Raw genomic sequence first — 22496 nt, forward strand, 5'->3', positions numbered from 1 at the left:
CTGCACTCCATTGGATAGTTAAATGGCACTTCTATCTTTAATGAAAAACTCCTACTCGTGATTTTGGTTCGAGAGCCACTGCCAGGAACTGCCTTGGTCTGTTTCGGATGAATTACAATGTGGTTTCTCTTATTCGTAATTACCTGGAGTTCACTTTGTTAATAGTTTTAGTCCTATTGCAGTTGCTGATAAAGTTGTTTTCGTTGTTAATAAAATTATTTCTAGACTTGTATTTGTATTACCTTTTATTATCTATGTTATCTAAAATAGTGAATGGTGTTAATGTTGCTTAAAATTGATATCTAGAAAACTTTTAACACGAGATTTTTTTAATTTAGGAGCTCCAACAGTTTAGTTTTTATCAAACTTTCAACTCATGGATTTTTCAAATTCTGCAATCTACTCATATCTCTCTATAAGGGTGAATCACAACTTGGTTATTTTTTTTATTGCTGAAGAAGTTTTAAGTAGAGGAATATATGCAATATCAGAATGCTTCTTATGGTTGGTCCATAAGGTTATTCTTCTCCTTCTCATGTTTTGTATGATGATAATGTCTTTGCTTTTTTAAGAGTTAATTAGTGCACTCTCGATAGTCTTATGAATTTTCTTCCATCTTATGGTTTGGCTTCTAGTCAATGACTTAATTTTGCTAAGAGTCATTACTTTAATATGGAAGAAAATTCATAAGACTATCGAGAGTGCATTAATTAGTTTTGCAAAAATACAAAACATGAGAAGGAGAAGAATAACCTTAGGGAGCAATCATAGGAAGCATTTTCTGAGATGACATATGTAGATATTCCTCTGCTTAAAACTTCCTCTAACTATTATGGGAATCCAACTGATAAATTTTGTTATTGTTGGTGTCATTTTCTATAGTTTTTAGAATTCTTCTTAAAGAGGTGGATAAATGGGTTAGAATTTTTATATGGAGTTGTGACATTAATGAACAAGGCTTAGTTATTGTCAAATGGAATTAAGGAGGTTTTTCCTTGCACTTTCAAAAGGTTTGTTAAGACAAGATCGTCTAAGCAAACCTTATTTTGAAGTTTAACATAATGTCTAAAAAGAAATAGTGCTTAATTGTCTGGGACAATTTATTGAAAGCACTAAACGCTACTCTTTAAGTGCTTAAACGATACAAGAGCATATAATAACATAAGAGCGTTTAACGTATGCTTGATAAACATAAAACACTATAGAGTTCATAACAAAATGTCTAATCGTGAAAGTGTCTAATAAAAAGTTAGACAGTCTAGGATACATATAACCCAATACTAAATGATATATATCCTAAACGCTTTAGAAGTTACTCAAAATAGATAAGCGCTAAACGATAGTACACATATCATGCCTAAACGCCTAGGTCGTCTAACGCTTTAATGCATGTATGTTCTAGTACTCTTTTGTCTGTTTTGTTGTGATCTCTTTTCCTGTGTAGATTATCAACATTATCAAAAAGCTTGCTTAGAATCAGAACAACGTTAAAAGATAAGAGGATATTCAAAGAATGTCTCATACATGTTTTCTGCCTACTCTTTTTGTACGATCAACATAGTTGCTCTACCAAGATGCAACATAGCTTCTAACTTTACCTTAAAGGTGACATCCCTAGAAGAAAGTCAAAAGCTTTGAGTAACAAATATTTTTCGAAGACGTCTATATAAAGGAGTTTGCATGAAGAGTAAGAAGAACTTTTGCTATCAAAATTATATATATACGTCTTCTGCATCTTTCTTTAAGCTCTTAAGACTCATCTTCAAAAAGATCTTTTTACAAGTTTTTAAAAGTTCATTGTATTGGTTTTATATCCTCTCTATGAGAGTAATCTTCTGTCTTGTAATATTTCAAAAACACTTTGTTGTATTAGATTAAGAAGTGAATTCAAACAATTTTAAAGTTTAACTACTAGAGTTAAACGTTCTAGACAATATATCTAGTGTTGATACCAAGAGTGGTGAAACTCGTCTAACTAGTTTGATTAGTTTGTAAACCAGGAGTGGTTAAACTCGTTTTTATTGGAACCCTTTAAAGGATTTTAAGGGAAAAATGGACGTAGCTCAGTTTGGAACGAACGAATATAAAATCAAAGTATACTTTACTGCCTTTGTGTTTAAGCAAGTTTTCCATTCAACGCTTTCTTTAAACCTAAGTTTTTAACTATTGTTGTAGACCGTCTAACCCTTGCAAAGTAGTATTAAACACTATTTGTGAAAAGTTTTGAAAATAATATTCAACCCCCTTTCTAGTGTTTCCTGTGTTTCAATTGGTATTAGAGCTAACCTTAAGGGTTAGTTCTTAATAGGATGTGAGGACAAGATCCTACATGTAGATGGAAAACAAAGGTTATGCACTTAACCACCCTCATCTTTTTAAGGGAGAGAAATTTAATTATTGCAAACAAAGAATGATTGCATTCCTTGAATCTTGTCATATCGGCATGTAGGATATAGTTGAAAATGGAAACCACATACCCTTAAACGAGAAATGGAAACCACATACATGTGTGACTATTTAGTTTGTCATTTTAGTGTAACAAGCAACTAGATTCATGGGAATGTGGGTAATATGTCATGTCTCAGATTAAAACCATCATTCGAGTAGGCATTACAGATGACTGGATTGAGATAATGATACTTACCTTCCATACATTATAAATCAAATTCAGCTTTGAACATTTGTATGCAAACATAACGAATTTGACTTAATTTTGCAACACTTCAAGAATACATCACATTTATCAGAGGACACAATTAAGAAGATACGACAAGAGTGAGCAGCTTATCTTCTGCAAAGATGGACTTAGGACCCATGGTCATCCCTTTAGGAACAATTTTATTATTGTTGAATACATTAATTAACTTAATTTTGATAGTTTAAGTTTTGGATTTCTTTTTAGATTGTTTAGTAGTATAATCACTTCAAACACATAATATGTATAATTTTGTGATGTGATGGGATCATTTTCTATATTTCAGGTGTGGTTTTATTATAAAAACAAAATTTATTTAAAGAAAAAACAAGTTGGATGTCTGTTAGTGTCAAAACTGACATCAAGTGAGGTCTATTAGTGCACATATGATGTCTAAATGCTTCCAGTGACTCACCCCAGGATTTTCTCGTTCAGCAAGGTAGAGGCGCGCTTAGTGCAACTCAACGTTGGTTCAGGTGGTCCGATGTCCATTTTCTCATTCAATGAGGAATCCTACGTCAAATTGACGTCTCCCAATATGAAGTCGGGGTTAGGTTGGACGTTGAATGTCCAAAATAACAGACGTCAAAATTTTTTTTTGCAGTGGTGCCTGAATCAAATGTGTATTCATGGTTAATAGTACTAAGCACAATTTATTATTATAATTTTTGTAGCTACCTGCATGACATTGGAGTTGGTTGAGTTTGAAAAATCCTTTATCTCTTTCACTATAAATGGTTTTAGCATAGTGCCAATTCAAATTCTTAAGTTTGTTTACTAGTATATATTAAAATTATAGTTGTTGAATAGGTAACACATTGTAAGATGTTTATTATTTTTTGTATCTAATGTATTTGTTTAAAAGTTTGATAAAGAATAAGAGTTGTATTTGTTTTTATGATTTTTATTTATCGAGCAATCTAATAAAATTTTCATATTTTAATTGTTTGTTTTAAGCATAATTATATATTATAATTTGCTTACATTTGTATCCTTGTTGTAGTTATGTAAAACTTTATTAGAAATTTTTATGTGTAAGATTTTATATTAATCATATAACTACTAAGAAAGATCAATCTTATCAAAGGAGTTATATATAGATAAATTCGTGGTAATTATATACAGATTTATCCACAAATAATGATATAAGGATAAATCTGTATATAATTAACTACGAATTTATCTGAATGTAATTAACTACATATTTATCTATACGTAATTACTCACGGATAAATCAGTATGTAATTACTTACGGATAAATCTGTATGTAATTACTTACAGATAAATTTGTATGTAATTATCTATGGATTTATCCATAGTTACCTACAATTGTTTTACCTACAGATTTTTGTCTGTAGATAATCCGTAGGTAACATTATATTACCTGTGAAATTTTAGTCTTATCTATGAATTTTTTCTATAGGTAGTAAGCATTTTTCTTCTAGTGGTTTGCATAGATTATGTTTCTATTATATTAGATATTGTTTTATTTAGACAGAATTTACTTCAAGCATTGCATTCTACATGATTATCTTGTTTAATACACTAGATATGTCTGATAGACAAATATTTCATTCAATATTATGCTTTTGTATATGTTATCAGTATTTTGTTAAATATTGTTTGATAAACTTCAAAACATGGATGGTTAGACAATACAATTCCTTTAGATGGTTTTTTATCAACAAACATATTTAAGAACAATAACCATATATAGCTAAACTCAAAGAACACACTCAAAATTCAAGTGGCTTAGCTCTCTTCGACTCATTATTAGTTTAAATTGTTTTATAATATGTGTCAACTTCTTATATTTTGAATTATTTAATTCCTTTTTAAGGAGTTTGTTATGTATTTTTTGAACGAGTTGTTTGGTCTCTTTGTACTTTTTCTTTTCTTTTTAATTATATGTTTGTGATGGAAAATAATAAATGAATGTTGGATATTAACGTAGTTGACATACCATGGTTGATAGCAATGTATAACATAAATTTTATATAAAAGGGTAAAATTTCAAAATATATTTAACTAAAAATTTTCTAAAAAGTTTTATTAAAATATTTAAATATATTATAGTAATTTTTCTATATAATTAACCATTTAATTTTTCCAATAAGAAATAAGAAAAATAATGTTGAGTTGAGTTTTTCCATTATTTTTATTTAGACTCAATCTAACTCATTCCAGGTTAGATAAAGTTAAGTCAATTGCATTATAAATTATAAATTTCTTTTTCTTGTTAAAATTTATAAATTTCAATTTTTTTTACTAAAATTTTCAATCTCAAATTTTTTTGCTAAAATTTATAATTCAATTTTTATTTTTTATTTTTTATCACATAATTATTGATAACTAGTGACCAGTTCTACAATATTCATTTTTTTACAATGAAGTCTAAATAATATGAATTCTATGTCAAAAGAAAAGAGCTTATTTTGGAACTATTAAAGCAAATGTAACATCAAATTTCTCATTGTATTTATATACTCAAAATTAAATTACTAATTTTATCTTTATAGATAAATAAATTTTACCTTTTATCTCCCAATATAAAATCTATACCAAACTTTTTCTAATCTCTTTCATCTTATTAGATAAGAGACTAAAAAATTAAAATGATATAAAAGCAAATTATTTAGAAAAATTATATAATTAGTAAGAATTATAATATGTTAATAACTTTTTAACAATAGATTATATATCACTATTTCATTGATCCGTATATTTAAAACAGACCAAACACAAACTACTACTTATATTGTTATAAAAAAATTGTTAAAATACATTTTCCAATGAGTAATCACGAAGACTTTTAACTATAACACATCCATTGTGATGTGACATCCACTCATTCCAACCAAAGTAAAACTTGAGCTTCAATTCGAGCCATCCAACACAAAAGTCACATTTCTATACAAGCTTTATAATGAAAAAAAAATTTAACAAATACAACATCTTTTTAATGTAAGATTAAATTTTAATAATTTAATATTACATGTATATATATATATATATATATTATTTGATCGTAATTTACCTTTTAAATTCAAGGATTGTATCTCCTAATAATTTTGTTTTTCATACAATATGTACATGCCTGTGGTAACAAATACCTAGTGACTGAATCACCTAGTAAATGAGCAGTGTTATAGTTGCAGGCAAGGTCCATTTGAAGCTGCTGGAGACTAAGTATCAGCCACTTGAGTTGCTGGCACATAAACTGCTTCTTTCAGAGTGCTATGGCTTCGGCCATAAAATACATAAACAACAATTCCTATTGCCAGCCATATAGAAACACGTGCCCAAGTAGCAGCCCTGGAACAACAATACGAAACAATTATATAACTCTCAAAAACCCAGCTTCAATTCTATGTTGTTTAACAAGTTTTAATTAACAAGGTTTTTCCAACACTTTTTTTGTTGATACATCCATCCACATTCAAAGAATTACATCAATGACTTTGAATAAGCCTAGGTTTGTAATAATTTCAGTTGAAATTAGTTGACTCTGATTTTTCTTAAACTATTATATATATATATATATATATATATATATATATATATATATATATATATATATATATATATATATATATATATATATATATATATATATATATATATATATATATATTGTACAATATGACCATCCGATCAGTCACAGACCGAACAGTCAATACTTCTTGATTCAATACGAAAGGTTCTGTTCTGTCGGACGATCGAATCACAAACAAGATTAATAATAAGAATAATCATGTTAATCATAAATTCCAATCATTATCAAATTAGGCCGACAATAATCAAAAGCTCATCCCAAAGTCTATAAATATAGGTTTGATATCCAGATAGTTGATTACTTTTACTACGCATTTATTATCAGAATATTCTGACAAATATTAACTTTAGTATTGGAGTGCTTCCTGTAGATAGCATCTGCCTCACCTAATCAGACCGAACATTGGAGAGAGAGGACTGAAGACTGAGACTTTAACTTAAGCTTAGAATTTGGAGATTATTTATATAAACACACTTAACTTCGATCCCATAAATCGATATATATATATAAGGGTTTTGGAACATTCTATTATCTATTATAGTTTGACCATTTTGGTTTTGGAATTATGAAATAATGTAGGTTTAGGGTAAATCTTGAAAGCATATTTAGTTTTAGAAAATAGGCATAGGAAGGTTAGGTCAATATTTGTTATTAGAAAACCACCTAAATGAGTTTTTAATTGGTCAGGTGTGTGTACATACAACGACGATTAAATCTATAATCTTCGTGGATTTTCTTGCACATACAACAATAGTTGCAAATGTAATCGTGAAAAACTACTTTTAACAATGATTCATAACATTGTTAAAAACTCTATTTTTTAACTACACTTGTAAGAACGATGGATTTTGAACCCGTTAAATAGAACTTTTAATCATTATTAAAAGTGTATTCTATATTGGTAACATCTATGATGAAAGTTGGGTAAACTAATTCACACTAAATGATAAAGTTTGGGCAATTGAGTATTTTAATAACATTAAATTTTAAACAATTTAAAGAAAAAGTTATGCGTATTTCCATAACTAAATAAAATACTTACCCAAGATTAATTAGTAAATAGGAGTTGATAAGAATGCAAGCTATCGGCAACAAAGGCACAAATGGGCAAATGAAACCTGAAAATGGACCACAACACATGTTAGCTAACTAAATAAAAATGTTAAAAAAATTCAATTTTTTTTATTTTAATTCAAAGTAGACATTCATTAAATAGATTTCTTCCAATAGAAACTTCCTACAACTTTCTATTAAGAGTTCTAAGATAAATTATTAATGACTAGTCTTTTGGGTTGCCTTTTTCTCTTGTATTGGGCTACCATGAGTGTGATAGAATAAAGTCGTTCAGGACATATTTAGAAGAAAAGGTTATGAATTCCATATAAAATATGATAAATTAATTGGTGTGGTATTTAAACCATACACTTCCTTACGGTTTGGTTTTTCATAATGGAAACGTCAGAAAAATTGGACACTAATAAACTACAAGAATTCCATATAAAAAAAAATCAAGAGATAATAATATAAGAAATCCTTAAGATAATATTAGATGTATGAATCTTTTTCTTATATAAAGAAAATCAAGAGATAATATAAGAAAACCTCAAGATAGTATTAATAGATGTGTGAATCTTCCTTCCTATATACTCCTTTTCAAATTCATTCATTTATAATGTGAGACCAACTAGAATCGTAATAAATATTTATGATAACTTATTTTTCTGTAATACAGTTGAAAGTTAAGTTTAAATATATTCTTGCATTCCTGAAAATCCATAGACATATAGGTTAGTTGCATAGGAACAAGATAATAACTCACACAAGACCTAAAGTTTATTACCGTGAGATGCTTATATTGTTAACCATACCTCCAGAATGGCCAAAGTTGTGCCTTGCATCATCTTGATCCATGAAGTTTAGGAAGACAAAACCAGACAGAAGAAGAGTGCCACCAACTCCACATAGTGCAAAACGAATAGAACTGCTAATGCAAAACATGAAATGCTTAGTTTACTTTTTGTGTTAGGCTAAAAGAGTTTGCAAAAGAAGGTTACTCAAATAAACTCAACTTAACTAGTGATTTTAAGAATAGATTTTAAGCTTAACTCAACCTCACAAAATTAGTTTATAAAATGAATTATATCCACTTATATACTATAAATTTGTCTTACTTTTAATTGTTGTAGGACTTCTAACAATTTCAGATGTACATGTGCATGAAAACTGAAACATTTAAAACCAACCTGATTATAGTGTTATTTGAAGCTGCAAATGTGAGGATAAACACCCCCAAGCATGTGACTGCTATTGCCCATCCAATAAGTTTTCTCCTATTACCTTCATGTACATCTGCATCACAAACAAATACGAGCAAGGAAAAAAACTGTAGATGTAAAAGGAAAGTCAAAAGAAAAAAAATTATAAAAGTATATATTTTAGCACACATAATTTTTTTATATTTATTTATATCACTCTATCATTACTCAAAATTATAATATTAGTCTCCTGGTGCAAGTTACTTAAGAAGCATTGATTTTGTTGCAAAAACAAGTTATTAGAATAAAAAAAATAATTTTTATAGGAATTAAATATAGATTTTAATTTTAAATTACTCTAAAAAAAGTGTTTCATTCCTAGGTAGTTAGTAAAATATCATTTTCAATAAATGGTAACAAACAACATGCATAATGTTTTTTCATGTGGCAAATAGAGTTTTATAGTAAAGTATAATATAATCTCCATTTACAATTCGTTGAAAAAGATGTTTTACATTACTTTACTTTAATAAAGTACATGAATTAACTTCATTAAAATTTAGTTTAAAAACGCAACAAATTTTTATAATAATTTGAAAAAAAATATATTTAATTCTTTCTTTTTATATTAATTAAGAAAAAAGTATCTTGAGAATATTGTTCCTTATTTCAAGCAATTTGACATAAATATGTGGAGAATTTGTATGATGGTAGATAGAATTTGACTTACATTTGGCTATGATAGTATCTTTAGCAATAAGAGGATCATTTGGTACATCCTCTTTAACAGTTGGAGGTATTGTGGTGTGAGAAGTACCAGCATGAGCCTTTGTATCTTCATTTGCTTCCAACCTGCTCCAACTATACCCTGTTGATGCTGAAACAAAGGGTTCCATGACAGAGGGAGCCAATGGAATTTCATTTGGTGGGATATATCTCAGTATTAACACTGATATTGCCACCACTGTGAATGCAAGAAGTGTACCAACACTCACCTACACCAGCCAAATTTCAAATTTTATTATATTTTTTTATTTAAAATACTTTCTAAATATTCTTAAATTTTAATTTTTTTTTAAAGTTTTTCATTCCTTTATGTTGCAAAAGTAGACTTACCATTCCAGCCAATTCAGAAACTTCCATTAAAAAAGCCAAGAGTGCAGCAACAAGGCCAGTAACTATTGTGCTCTTGACAGGAACCTGGCTATGGCTGTTTATGTCAGAAAAAAAAGGAGGCAGCAACCCATCCCTAGCCATAGCCATCAATATTCTTGGCTGAGACACATTAAACAAAACACATTCATAATTTTCCCTCACAGAAAGAAAACTTCAAGAAAAAAAGGGGAAAGCTATGATAACTCCAATGCACAATCACAGTAATTGGAACACTATCATCAATTTGAATTGAACTTACACCATCTTGTTCTTATGCTGCCCAAACATTTTAAGTGTAGGCATATGTTAATGAGGTTTTAACATCAGTTTTTCTATTGGTTATTTTAAGGTTAAACATGCTTTAACTCCTAAACTTTTAACACCCAATTACAATTCATTCCTACCTCAAATTTTAATACAGTTTAATACTAAGGTAGTTGAATCGTAAATTGTATCACGTATCGGAGACATGATTTATCTTGAATTGTTCATCAATATTTTGACAGATTTTAGAGTTTTTTTTTCTTGGTTGGAACAGTAACTCTAGTGACTTTGTTTCAAGGGTGCAATGACTTGAGTGGAAGTTACCAATTACTTATTGGATTTTAAAATGTTTTAAACAAATGGGCTAAAATTTACGAGAGTTACTTCCTCCACCGTCTCCCTACATTTCTTCTTTTCTTTTTTGTCCTTCAATAATATTTAATTTCTGGTTTTAACTTTCTTAAAATGATGTGAATATCCATAGACGAATACCCACGTCCGTGGATACTCACATCCGTTGCATCAACCACACATCATTCCTGGTATCCTTTTGACATAGGCTTGATGCTCAATAATATATAAAAATACTAAAGATACTGAACCAGTGTTTGATGCTTCTGTTAATGTGATCTAACCTTTCATATGCTTCCCAGATTGTCACTATTCTTAAGATCTTAAACTCCAAATTCGAGGGAATCAACAATTTTTTTTTGCAAAGTTCACCAACACATCAAGTCAAATTAAAGATTGATTATTTTAATAAATACATCTTAAATATTTGTTCCTGCACACCAAAACAACATTGCCACAAGTGTACTAATATTGGTAAAATCCCTTTTTGATAAACATAAAGACAAACGATTTAAGTCCGCCTTCACTGCACACTACCAACGTTTCCTTAATAGAATGCTTCAGTACTTTTCCAAATTGATTAGAGCATGGTCATTTGAAACCTAAACACAAACAGTTGGATCTTTTGCAGTGAAACCCTTGTCACCAACATAATATACTTATATGCAGTGAAAATTTTCCTGATAGTTGCAGATGAAATATAGATAGAAAAGGAAGCAAACACACGAACCACCACTGGATCGAACCATCACCGCCACAAACTGTCATGAACCGCCACAAACCGCCACGAACCACCGCCACCATGAACGACACACTACCAACACAGAGAAGAAAGAAAGAAGAAACGACGGAAATGGATAATGGTGTGTTAAAATAGGAGACCTTAAAGGAAACGACCTTGAAGGTAGTCTTGTGTTAAAATAGAATGGAAACGACCTTGAAGGTATTCTTGTGCATATGAAAGATAGGAGATCATTTCTTCCTGCATTTCCAAATTTTTTTAAAATTCCAAATTATTTTCTGGAATCCAAAAAACCTTACGCTCTCGTCTCTTTTCTTCAACAAATTTCAAAGTTCGTTGAAATTTTTTTCTTTAAAAGATTTCGAAATTCATTAAAGGATTTTTCCAAGGCTTCAATAAATTTTAAAATCCATTTTGAATTTTTTTTCTCTAACGAATTTCATAATTTTTTGAAGGATTTTTTCTTCAACAAATTTCAAAATTTGTTAAAGAATTTTTCAAAAGCTTCAACGAATTTCGAAGTCTGTTGAAAGATTTTTCTTCTAATGGATTTCGAAATCTGTTGAAAGATTTTTTCTTCAATAAATTTTGAAATCCCTTAAAGAAAAACGTAATCTCAAATTATTTTTGGAAATGGAGAATGAGTGAAAGTGAGGGTAGCTTGCGGCTGAGAGAAAGTGAAAGGGGATTAGGGTTTTAAAAAATAAAAAGTAAAATAGGCACAGATAAAAATAAAAAAGGTAAAATTAAAATTTAAAAAGAAATTGGGAAGGTGTAGGGAGAAGATGGGGTGATGAAGGGAGTAACTTCCACAATTTGTTAAAATGAGCCCAATTTTAACCCACTGAAAACCCTATGGTTTCCTATCTTGGTTGTTTCTCCCTTACCTCCAAATGTTTCTTTCTACACCTCCAAATGTTTCCAAAAATAATTTGAGATTACGTTTTTCTTTAAGGGATTTCAAAATCTATTGAAGAAAAAATCTTTCAACAGATTTCAAAATCCATTGGAGAAAAAATCCTTTAAGAGACTTCGAAATCCGTTTAAGCTTTAGAAAAATTATTTAACGAATTTTGAAATTTGTTGAAGAAAAAATCCTTCAAAAAATTTTGAAATTCGTTAGAGAAAAAAAAATTCAAAATGAATTTTGAAATTCATTGAAGCCTTGGAAAAATCCTTTAATGAATTTCGAAATCTGTTAAAGAAAAAAAATTTCAACGAACTTTGAAATTCGTTGAAGAAAAAAGATGAGAGTGTAAGGTTTTTTGAATTGTAGAAGATAATTTGGAATTTAAAAAAAAATTGGAGATGTAGGGAGAAATGATCTCCTATCTTTCATATGCACAAGACTACCTTCAAGGTCTGCCACCTTAGGAACGTTGATGTCGTGCTAGTTGCCACCACAAGGTGCCACCAAAAGAGGTGTCGCAGTCACAAGGCATGTCAACTTCTTCTCCCTCATCGCTGAGCGAGGCAACAAGAGGCATCACGACAAGAGGCGTCACCACAAGCGACGCCACTAGGAGAGTCACTACAGCAAGAATCGTCATCATGAGGTGTAAGAAACTAGAAATAAAGTTTTAGGAGTTGATAAAATGTTTTAAATAATGAGACCGTGTTATTTTAATAACAAAATAAAACCAAAGGTAAAATAGAAATTTGGTTAAAAGGTCTTATTACTTAGAATACCTACTATCTCTCTAGAACTCGTTCATCGAGTATTCTCTCCTTTCTCTATTTTAGTTATAACTCCTGGGTTATCCTTTTGAAGATCAAGAAGTACCTTTGTGATCATGGCAGCAAGATCTCCCTTGACCTCCGATCAGTTTCTTAAAAAGAGTAAGTTAGTTTTTACTTTTTTTTTGAGCTGCACGTTTCTTTTCATGCATGTGAACAACTCTGTAGCATGTGCCTTCTCAGTCTTCTGGTATGTTTCTTGTTGATCAGTCGTTTTAACCACATACCCTGATCGTGTTTCTGTGGTATATAGGTACATAATTGAGTTCCCTAAGCTGGAGGAGTAATTTTGGTCTAGTAGAACGGTTAGAATTCTCAATAGGTAAGGGAAACTATATATTTGTTTATAAAACTGTTGTAAATTTCAAATCTGAATTGATATATGTGTCTGTAGTTGAAATGATTGATATAGTTATGAAGATAGTTGGTTATAAGGGGAGCAGTATAAATGTTAAATCCAATCCCTTATGTGTTTGGTTTTTTATGATGACAACATATACATGTTTCCATGGTAACAAAATTTGATGATGACAACACATATATGTTTTCATGACAAACAACATAAATATTTCTTAAATGTTTTTGAACATATGTTGCTACATGATTGGTTTGCATACTTAATATGATCATAATTGTGTTTACATCCATTGTATGCATTCTCATGTTTTCATATGTTAAAACCACTTGCATTGTACATATATGTAGGAAGTAATCGATTACACTGTTTAGTAATCAATTACGTTCATCAGATAGCTTATACTTAAAATTGTAGCAAACAACAAAGTTTTAACCGATTACATTAAATATTTAATCGATTAAAACTTGTGCCTTTGCATACACCTATTTGAAATGTGCAGTGATGTGTTTGAGAAGAAAAAGTTTTCAAAAATGTATAAGTGTATAACTTAACCGATTACAGTTAAGTCTGGTATACTTTGAAAACTGTTTTCAAGCTAAGTCTAACTGTAATAACGATCATATTTTTAAATATTTTGACTTACTGTTAACATGCAATTGATTACATCAATTTCTTAATCAATTAAAGTTGTTTTGATGTAATCCTGATATAACTCTATTATAAGCGTAACCGATTACATTATTTTCGTAATCGATTAAAGTGTGTCTGATATGAGAAAATCTATATAATGACACGTTGCACAAGATTTTAAAGACTTTGATCATTTGAGAATTTTCATATATGATATGAGAGAGTTTAGAAAGTATTTGCAGGTGTGCTTAATTGCTTCAAGAATCAAGATACTAAGAAGTTGATATTCTTTAAGGATTCTTGAAGGACAAATATGAACGTTTACTGACTGATCTTTTTCTGCACAATTAAGGTGTATTCTTTACTGATTAGACTTTGTTTTGCAATTAAAGGATTGTTTTTTCCTTGTGCGTGTTGCCAGGAAGAAGAACGTGGGGTTCTTGGTACTTTGAGAAGGGTCTCAAAGTATTACTGTAGTGAAGATGATTGTTCTTCTATATTGCGTGTTTCCTATATTAGATTGTTGAGTTAGAGAATATATTTACATTTTGACAGTTGGTCTTTGTAAAGCCTTGTTGTAATATATAAATGAGTGCAAACTTCACCTTATAAGTTTGTTTTGTTAAAGTTAAATTAAGCTTAAATCCATTTCTTACCAGAGTTAATAATTTAAATATAATTTTATTTTGAATTTATATATTTTCAGTAATATAATATAAAAAATTTAATTTTTTAAATTATTTTATTTTTACTTTTAATTTGAAAAAAAAAAACGAAAACAGGTATACCAACACACCACCACCTCTTAGCAGGCTGAGATATGACAACATGAACATATTTATATAGAAAAATACGAACCTAACCTATTACGTTCTAGCAGAGTTATGGATAAATTTGTATCTGGGTGTTTTGTTATTCCCATTTTTTCATTAAAAATGCAAAAGGATAATAATTAAGCCAACTCAGACATTCAAAATCTTATAAAAAAGTGGTCAGAGAGAAAAAAAATAATGGCGAAGAGAAAGAGAATGAAGAGGAAAGTAAAAGATCCAACTGAAGAAGAAATCATATAATAGTATAGATTAAATGCAACTATTTTCAATTTTAGAAAAGTCAAAAAATAAAAAATTATATCTTATTAACTTCAGAATTTTAAAAAATATTTATTTTGTCAATTTAGATAATGTAATATACAGAAAGAATCTTTTTATTTTTCAAATATTCAGTTTTCTCCAATCATATATAAATGTGGGACCACTCTGCCTAACAAACTGAGTTTTGTTGCCTGCGATTTTTAACTTTTTGTTACCGACAACTTGATAATAGGTCATTTTCATCTAATAAAAAGTAAGGGAAAATGCATTTTGAAAATTGAGGTTGAATTTTTTATTAAGATATCGAAATAAAAGTATAGATGTGATGGATTATTAATTAAAATTTTAAAACATTTATATTATTAAATATATTTTTAATATTTACATCTATAAATAAATTAAAATAATTTGACAGAATAAATTAAAATTTTCAATTTATGGGTTAGTCCTACCTACTTATTTTTGAAAGATGAAACTAAATGGGTCCTACGATTTTTTTACCATTCCTATATAATAATATTATTTTACAAGAAAAATAATAAAATTAAAATTAATTAAAAAAAATCTCTAACAAAGATAATGGATATTTTATGTCACTGTTAATACAAGCATAAATAAACTTGTTTACCTGAGGTAATATTGCACCCAATAAAGATGCACATAAAGCTGTGAAAGCCCCAGCGTTTATAACATACCTGCAAACCACAATTTCAAAAACGTGTGAAATGATACAATTATATATTTTTAAATCGTTACTATAATGTTTTCTAATTACATAAATTTACTTTTATGAGACCGTCTAATTCTATTATATTTCAAATAAGCTAAACAATTTCAGTTTTATCTCTCATCACATCTATATTTTGTCTCCATTTTTCTTCTGCTAAAAAATAAAACATATACATTAGACATTTTCCATCCTTTTAACTTAAATTTCTTAAGCATTACTTCTACCAGCTGCATAATAATATTCTTCAACGTGAAAAGTGCATATATATATATATATATATATATATATATATATATATATATATATATATATATATATATATATATATATATTTTCTTTTTTTTCAAGAAACACGTATGCTAATAAAAATTATTCATCACAATAGCTAACAAAAATGTCATAATTTAATTTCTAAAAAAAGTCTGACCTTTTTCTCCAATCGAGCATAATCAAAATAATTGTCAGCATTTGGTTTCTTGAAAAGAAAAAGTAAATTTTAAATAGTAAATGGTATTATTGGGGTAAATAAAAATAAGAATGTGATGTTGTGGTAAATAAAAATAAAAGTGTTTTTTGGTATGAGTGTGATAGTTAGATAGGATTTGAAACAAATTTACTATTTAATCTAATCCACCAAAATATTATTAAGTTGGATTAGATTAAGTTTCTATATTTTTTTCATGTGAAACTCAATCCAACAACTCTCTATGAAACGGGGTTAGATGGAGTTAATTGGATCAAGATTTCAAAATACATTTTTTTATTAATAATTATAATTTTTAAATATCCATCTAATTAAAAATATAATATAACATTTATAAAAATTAATTTAAAACTTCAAGTAAGATAATAAATTATGACATAATAACTTAGATCAAACTAATTTACTCATTATACTAACATAAAAGTGACTCTTGAATCACCTACACTAAATATATGTGTTAAAAATTGGACTTTAAGCCTACCTCACCCCTTCACGTCAATGTATATATATGTTAAATGTGAGACTAAATATTAATAAATAAACTTTAAACTTAATTCAATCTTACAAAATCGACTTATAAGATGAAAATTGCACATATTTTAAATTGGCTTTATCTCTGGTATCCAACAATATGACCTAATTCATATAAGAGTGGGTTAATTTAAATTGGATTGAGATTAATAGTAAATGAAATCCAACCTAATTCAATTAAATATGATTGAAGGAACACTCCTTTTTTCTTTTTTTTAGGAAAATTTTTATCAGCATAGGTGCTAGATGAAAAAGTCTCATAATCATGTTGAGTTGCTTAAACTTGAAATACTTACGCTGCCCATTGCATTCCATTGTCTGCAAATGCTGATGATATTGGGGTGTCAGCATTGATAGCATAATAAGGCACTAAACCCACTATAACAATGGATACCAACATGTACAATCCACAACATAGAAACAAAGAAGCACCAATTCCAAGTGGCAAATCTCTTTGAGGATTTTTCACCTGTTCATAATTAAGCATTTATTAAAGATGTAATAATGAATAAAGTAACAATTATGCTTTGATAACAATAAACATTTAGATAATATTTAGAGTAACTTCAACAAGTGGAAAGAGACTAAGTTTCTTAATCAAGTATAAGTAGTACTACTTTGGAAATCATTTTAGAAGAGAAATATATATGTCCATTGTTTAAGATTATGAAGATATGAACTGCTATTTTGAATAATAAATAATTTGTACGGTAAAAGAAAGAATTTTGGTATGTGTAAATGGAATGTTGATTTAAAGAAGTTAAGGAACAGATAAAAGTAAATAAAAATCACATTGATTGAAACAAGTTTAATTTTGAAAAATTTGCTCAAAATATTTAGAACTTTGATAGATAATATTATATTTTAGATGTTTAATTGTTTAATTAAAGGATTAAACTTGTAGTTTTGGATGCAAAATTATAATTCTTTTTTATTGAGACATTTTGGTTCTTGAATTTAAAAAATAAATAAATTTAGTCTTCTTAACTTAACAACATTAACTTTTTCTATGTGTTAAATGATGTTTCAGACTAACATTTAAGTTAGATAATGTGAACAACTCAAATACCAACCTGAAACACCGTTTGACACATAAATTTTTTTTTTAATACTATTAGATTAAGAAGAATATATCTATTTATTTTTAAAATTTAAAATAAATTATAATTTTATGTCAAAATTTAACGACTATAAACATACATAACCTTTAATTAAATTATTTAAAATGTAAGTTTACCATGTTTAAGAAATTGAACAATAAAAAATAAGTTTGTCTAAAAATAAAGACTAACTGAACATGACTGTTTCACCCTGAACCTCTAAACATTTAAACATGTATCTCCAATTTCTAAAAATAGCCTTAGGAGTTATATTTTTCTTTAATCAGATTTCAAAATCTAATAAAAAAGATAAAAAATCCTTCATCAAATTTCGGAATACGATAAATCACAAAATGTGTGGGGTGTAGGACTTTCTGAACTGCAAAAGGTAGTTTTAGAATTTTATCAAACACTTGTGCCACTCTTTTATAATTATCATTCATTTAAAAATAAGTGTTCAATGATATTTTTTTTTTATTGAAGTCTATGATACGATAATGCTTACATAACCAGTCTTAAATCAATCTTAAACAATAAACAAAATATTGTTAAATTTAACATTATTATTGAGATGTGTGGATGAAACTATTCTAAACAACTTGTTAAATGCTTATATAGAGAAAAATAATAATAAAAACAATCAAACTTCAAATGAAGTACAACCTTACTAAAAATTCATTCAAACAAATCGATAAGAATTCATTCATTGAAAATGTTCTTAATAAAATCTCTTATGTTTTATACATATTCAGAACCTTGACACAAATTTCAGCAACATTCATGTCATACGTTTTAACTTAAGACAACGTTTGGTAGAAATTTCCTTTTTTAGAAATATGATTCTTGAAATAATAAATTTTTTAAGAATGACTGAGTTTTTTTATGGGTGAAAAGTATTTCATGAAGTATTCACATAACCTTTTTAGAAATGAAGAAATTCGTTATATTTATTAAAATATGTCATTTATTACCAAATTAAATAATTTAATAAAAAAAGATAAAATAAATTCAGTAAAATTTTTATTTTAGCTTTCCACTTTTGATAGCTTCTTGTTGCACCTCTACAGTTTCAAGCTGCACCCCATACATTTGAAAATTCCACTTTTACCTTTAGTTTAGATTTTCATTTTAAATTCCAAAACGCACATTTTGAAATACAAAATTTATATTTTGGATTATACATAACAAAATACTTTTGTATTTTAGATTGTATAATCTTATTTTAGCAAATGTTAGTTTTTAAAAATAAAACTAAGAATCAAACATAACTAACCACTTTTCGTAATCCATTAAAAGCTTAACTAACCTATTTTTCCAACCCCATTAAAATCATTTTATATCAAACACTTTGTAAGTTTTACAGTGATAGAACTACATATAGACTAACAACAAAATTATACCTCTTCAGCTGTGCTTGCAACTGCATCGAAACCTATATATGCGAAAAACACCGTTGCAGAACCAGCTAGCATCCCATCTACCCCAAAGGGAAAGTACCTATTAAATCAACACCAATTTATTCATCACTAATTCAGTAACTAGAATAGATCAAAGGAAATGAAAATCATGGTTCTATTTATTTATAGTATACCCTGTGGGAAGCTGATATCCAACCCATCCAGATTTGAACCCTAAGTAACCTCCACCAATTATGACAAAAATCAATGCAAATATGTTCACTGTTGTCACTACACTTTGCACCACTGTGCTCTGCATACATCAATCATTCATTTATTCATTTTAAAAGAAAAGTTTTGGTAAGAAAGAAAGAGTAAGAGTAATATCACACACACTGACATTCATTTAACACATCTGTAAAATAGTTTTAAAAGAGTAAAATTTTGTAGTTTTTTGAAAAAGAAGAAAGTAAAAAGTAAAAAGTAAGGAGGGTAGTGTAAAATGAATGTAAAAGAATTATGTGTGTCAAAAGTATATTTTTCAATAAAGAAATGTGTTTATAATATCATTCAGCTACACTCCTAAACTATTGGAGATCTTTTAGGTGGAAATATACCTCTCTGATCCCAGCACAAAGAAGTCCAGTTACAATGAATACTACAATTGCTGAACAAGGGTCAACAACGATATTAGTCCCAGGAATGCTATGCCACGACAGAAAGCTTGGCAAATTTTCCATTCCTCCAATAAGTGCAGCCTAATCAGAGAAATACCCACTTTGAATCAACAATTGCTTCACATGATTCATACACCATTACAAAGAAATCATCAAGAGAAAATACTATTTGAACTAATATCTCATAACAAAAGCCTTATTCATGTGCACTAAGTCACTCAAAAACATAAATTGTAACATAATTTTTTTAAAAGGTTAAAAGTGAAACAAATGGTATAATCAACACCCTCTTAAAGAAACAAATACTGAACAAAAAGATGAAACAACACCATACCAAATTGGGCGTTATGCCACGAGCAACTGCAGCTCCACCAATTGTGTATTCTAATATCAAGGCCCAACCAATCAACCAAGCAACTCTTCAAAACAAAGTAATCATTCTCTATTAATCAACATACACTAGACCCTCAATCGGCACTCATGTAACTTTTTACTTAGTCTAATAAGAGAACCTTAAACTATCTCAAGTTCTGTGTATAGAAGAACACATGTCACAAGAGCTTAGACAATATCAATTCTAACTAGAATGCTCCATGTTCAATATTGAAAACAGAACAAAAACACATCCTTATTTTTCCTTTCTTGTTTATAACTCAAATTTTATCCCTCTTATTCTATATTAAACGGTTGAGATTTCACTGGACAGTATCAAACCCCCTTGAGTATTTCAGAAAAACAGTTTTATCATAAGCCAACCCATTATCATAATGACTAAAGTCACTTCTCAATCTTCAATATGTCTAGGAGATGTTTGAATTGAACAAGCTTTTTCAAAAACATTTTTAGGAGAAAAATCAATAAATTGTTTTATAATTTAAAACTAAGTTATAGATAAACTAGAAACCCTCTCACTTAGTTCAGGACTCATTTATTTTTCTGCAAGGGAGCATGGAGAATTCTCCAATATTCTTCTTAGTGAGTGTATTGGAAGGTCCAAGGAAATAAATAGGAAGACAAAACCACTAATAAGGTGACTTAATGAATACCCTTCTCCAACACATATGTATGAGTAGTGATATGCACTTCCAGCAGAAGGACAACGGCTAGCCAACTCTGCATAGCAAAGAGCAGAAAGCGCAGCAGCAAAACCAGCCACCAGAAAAGAGAGTGGCAAAGCAGGTCCAGAGTGTTCTCGAGCCACAGTTCCAACCAGCACATAAACACCAGCACCAATTGTTGCACCAACACCTGAGTCAAACCGCCAAAGAAATTAAATATTGCAAGAGCAGTTTATGGCCAAATTAAATAACAATAGCATATATGTATTGGAAGATTAAAAAATTGAAAAAAAACTGTTCATTTATACTCTCTTTTTCTGTGAAAAAAGCACTCAGCCAGAGTTAAAAAAGAAAACACTAAAATTCTGGAATTGTGAAGTTGAAACTCGAATCTTGAAACTAAGACATGAGCGGATCCACAGCCGCAAGTTATGAAAAACTGTTGGAAAGTCTGATTTCAGCTGCAACTTTAAGGTTTTTGGGTATCTGGCACCCTCAAAAGAACCAATTTCTCAGAATATGAAAGATCGTCAATCTAAAACCTTGTCACATCCATACCCAGATGAAAAAAGTGATTGAAAATAAAATAAAACACCAGAAAGAAAGAGAAGAGAAGAAAAGGTTTTGAACTACCAATTGCCATGAGATGTGGCACGGTTAACTCCTTGGCAAGTTGACCGTGGGAATTGCTCTCAACTGCAGAATCCACCCTTTTCCTCCTGGTTACAAAACTCCATGGATTCTTTCCTCCGTTTCCACCACCCCCTTTTGAATCAGCCCAAATCCCCATCACAGCTTTTCTTTTCTTTACCTTATTTTTTGGTTCAACAAACCAGACAATGATGTTTAGTATATCAGAGAAAGATTCTTTTAGTTGGAAAATGAGTTTATTCGGGATTTTGGTTCAACAGTTTTGTTATGGTGGTTGAGTGAGGGAAAGAGAGAAAAAGAGAAAATTCGATTCTCCTTTTTCCTTACTGTGGTGCCATGGATGAGTTGTTCTAAGGGGTAATCAGGGACGGTTGCTTATGGTTGAAAGCTTCTTAGTTTTCTTTCCCTGCAAATTGTTGGTGAGATGATTTGAATAATTGCTTGTTTGAGAATTGCAAGCATCATATTTTCCTCAGCTACCATGTTCGAACTATTATCGTCTTATTTAAGATTACAATTTGACTTTTCTGTTATATGGCTTTTATGTTTTTCCATTTATGCTTTTTTTTCAATTATGCAAGAAAAACACATGTAAAAAACAGTAAACAAAAGAGATACAAATCAAGGAGAAGATAACACTGATTTGATTTCCACAAACACCATTAAAACTATGATTGAACTGTTCCACATATCCACAATACGTGTATATATAAAAAAAACAACTAACAAAACTCTAATAAAGATATCTCTATTCACACATAGGGGGAAAATATGTATTATAAATATAAGAATTAGAGGTAGTTTTTGGATATTTTTATAAAAAAATATTTTTTTTTCACAAATAATATGTGATTTAATTGGTAAAAGATTGTGGTGGTGAGTGGTCACGGATTTTAATCCTAAATGGTGCGACTAATGTTGGATTTGTGTTATGAAGGTTTTATTTTTTACATATGCTTTAAAGTATTAATTAAGTACATATTAAATGACATAGTAATAAAAACAAATGAGATAGCCTAGTGGTTACGGTT

The 22496-nt window shown here is 29.0% G+C and overlaps 1 protein-coding gene across 2 annotated transcripts; it reads right to left on the reverse strand.

Annotated features, from left to right (window-relative positions):
• Window positions 1-5633: 5633 nt before the first annotated feature.
• On the reverse strand, window positions 5634-21970 carry LOC108345839 (cationic amino acid transporter 2, vacuolar). Of its 2 annotated transcripts, XM_017584644.2 has the most exons (15): window positions 21793-21970; window positions 21448-21625; window positions 20803-21004; window positions 20091-20175; window positions 19697-19837; window positions 19274-19392; window positions 19083-19179; window positions 16879-17051; window positions 15466-15532; window positions 9623-9781; window positions 9237-9501; window positions 8495-8600; window positions 8120-8232; window positions 7294-7369; window positions 5634-6010 (listed from the first exon to the last, which is right to left on the reverse strand). In XM_017584644.2, the coding sequence occupies exons 2-15, from the start codon at window positions 21602-21604 to the stop codon at window positions 5881-5883; spliced, it is 1890 nt and encodes a 629-aa protein (XP_017440133.1). In that variant the 5' UTR covers window positions 21605-21625; window positions 21793-21970; the 3' UTR covers window positions 5634-5880. The 2 variants fall into 2 exon arrangements, with proteins under 2 accessions (XP_017440133.1, XP_017440132.1); XM_017584643.2 differs by having other exon boundaries at window positions 21448-21970.
• Between the last annotated feature and the right edge of the window lie 526 nt (window positions 21971-22496).

The sequence above is a fragment of the Vigna angularis genome, chromosome 8 (assembly GCF_016808095.1).
Source record: "Vigna angularis cultivar LongXiaoDou No.4 chromosome 8, ASM1680809v1, whole genome shotgun sequence".
Lineage (NCBI taxonomy): Eukaryota > Viridiplantae > Streptophyta > Magnoliopsida > Fabales > Fabaceae > Vigna > Vigna angularis.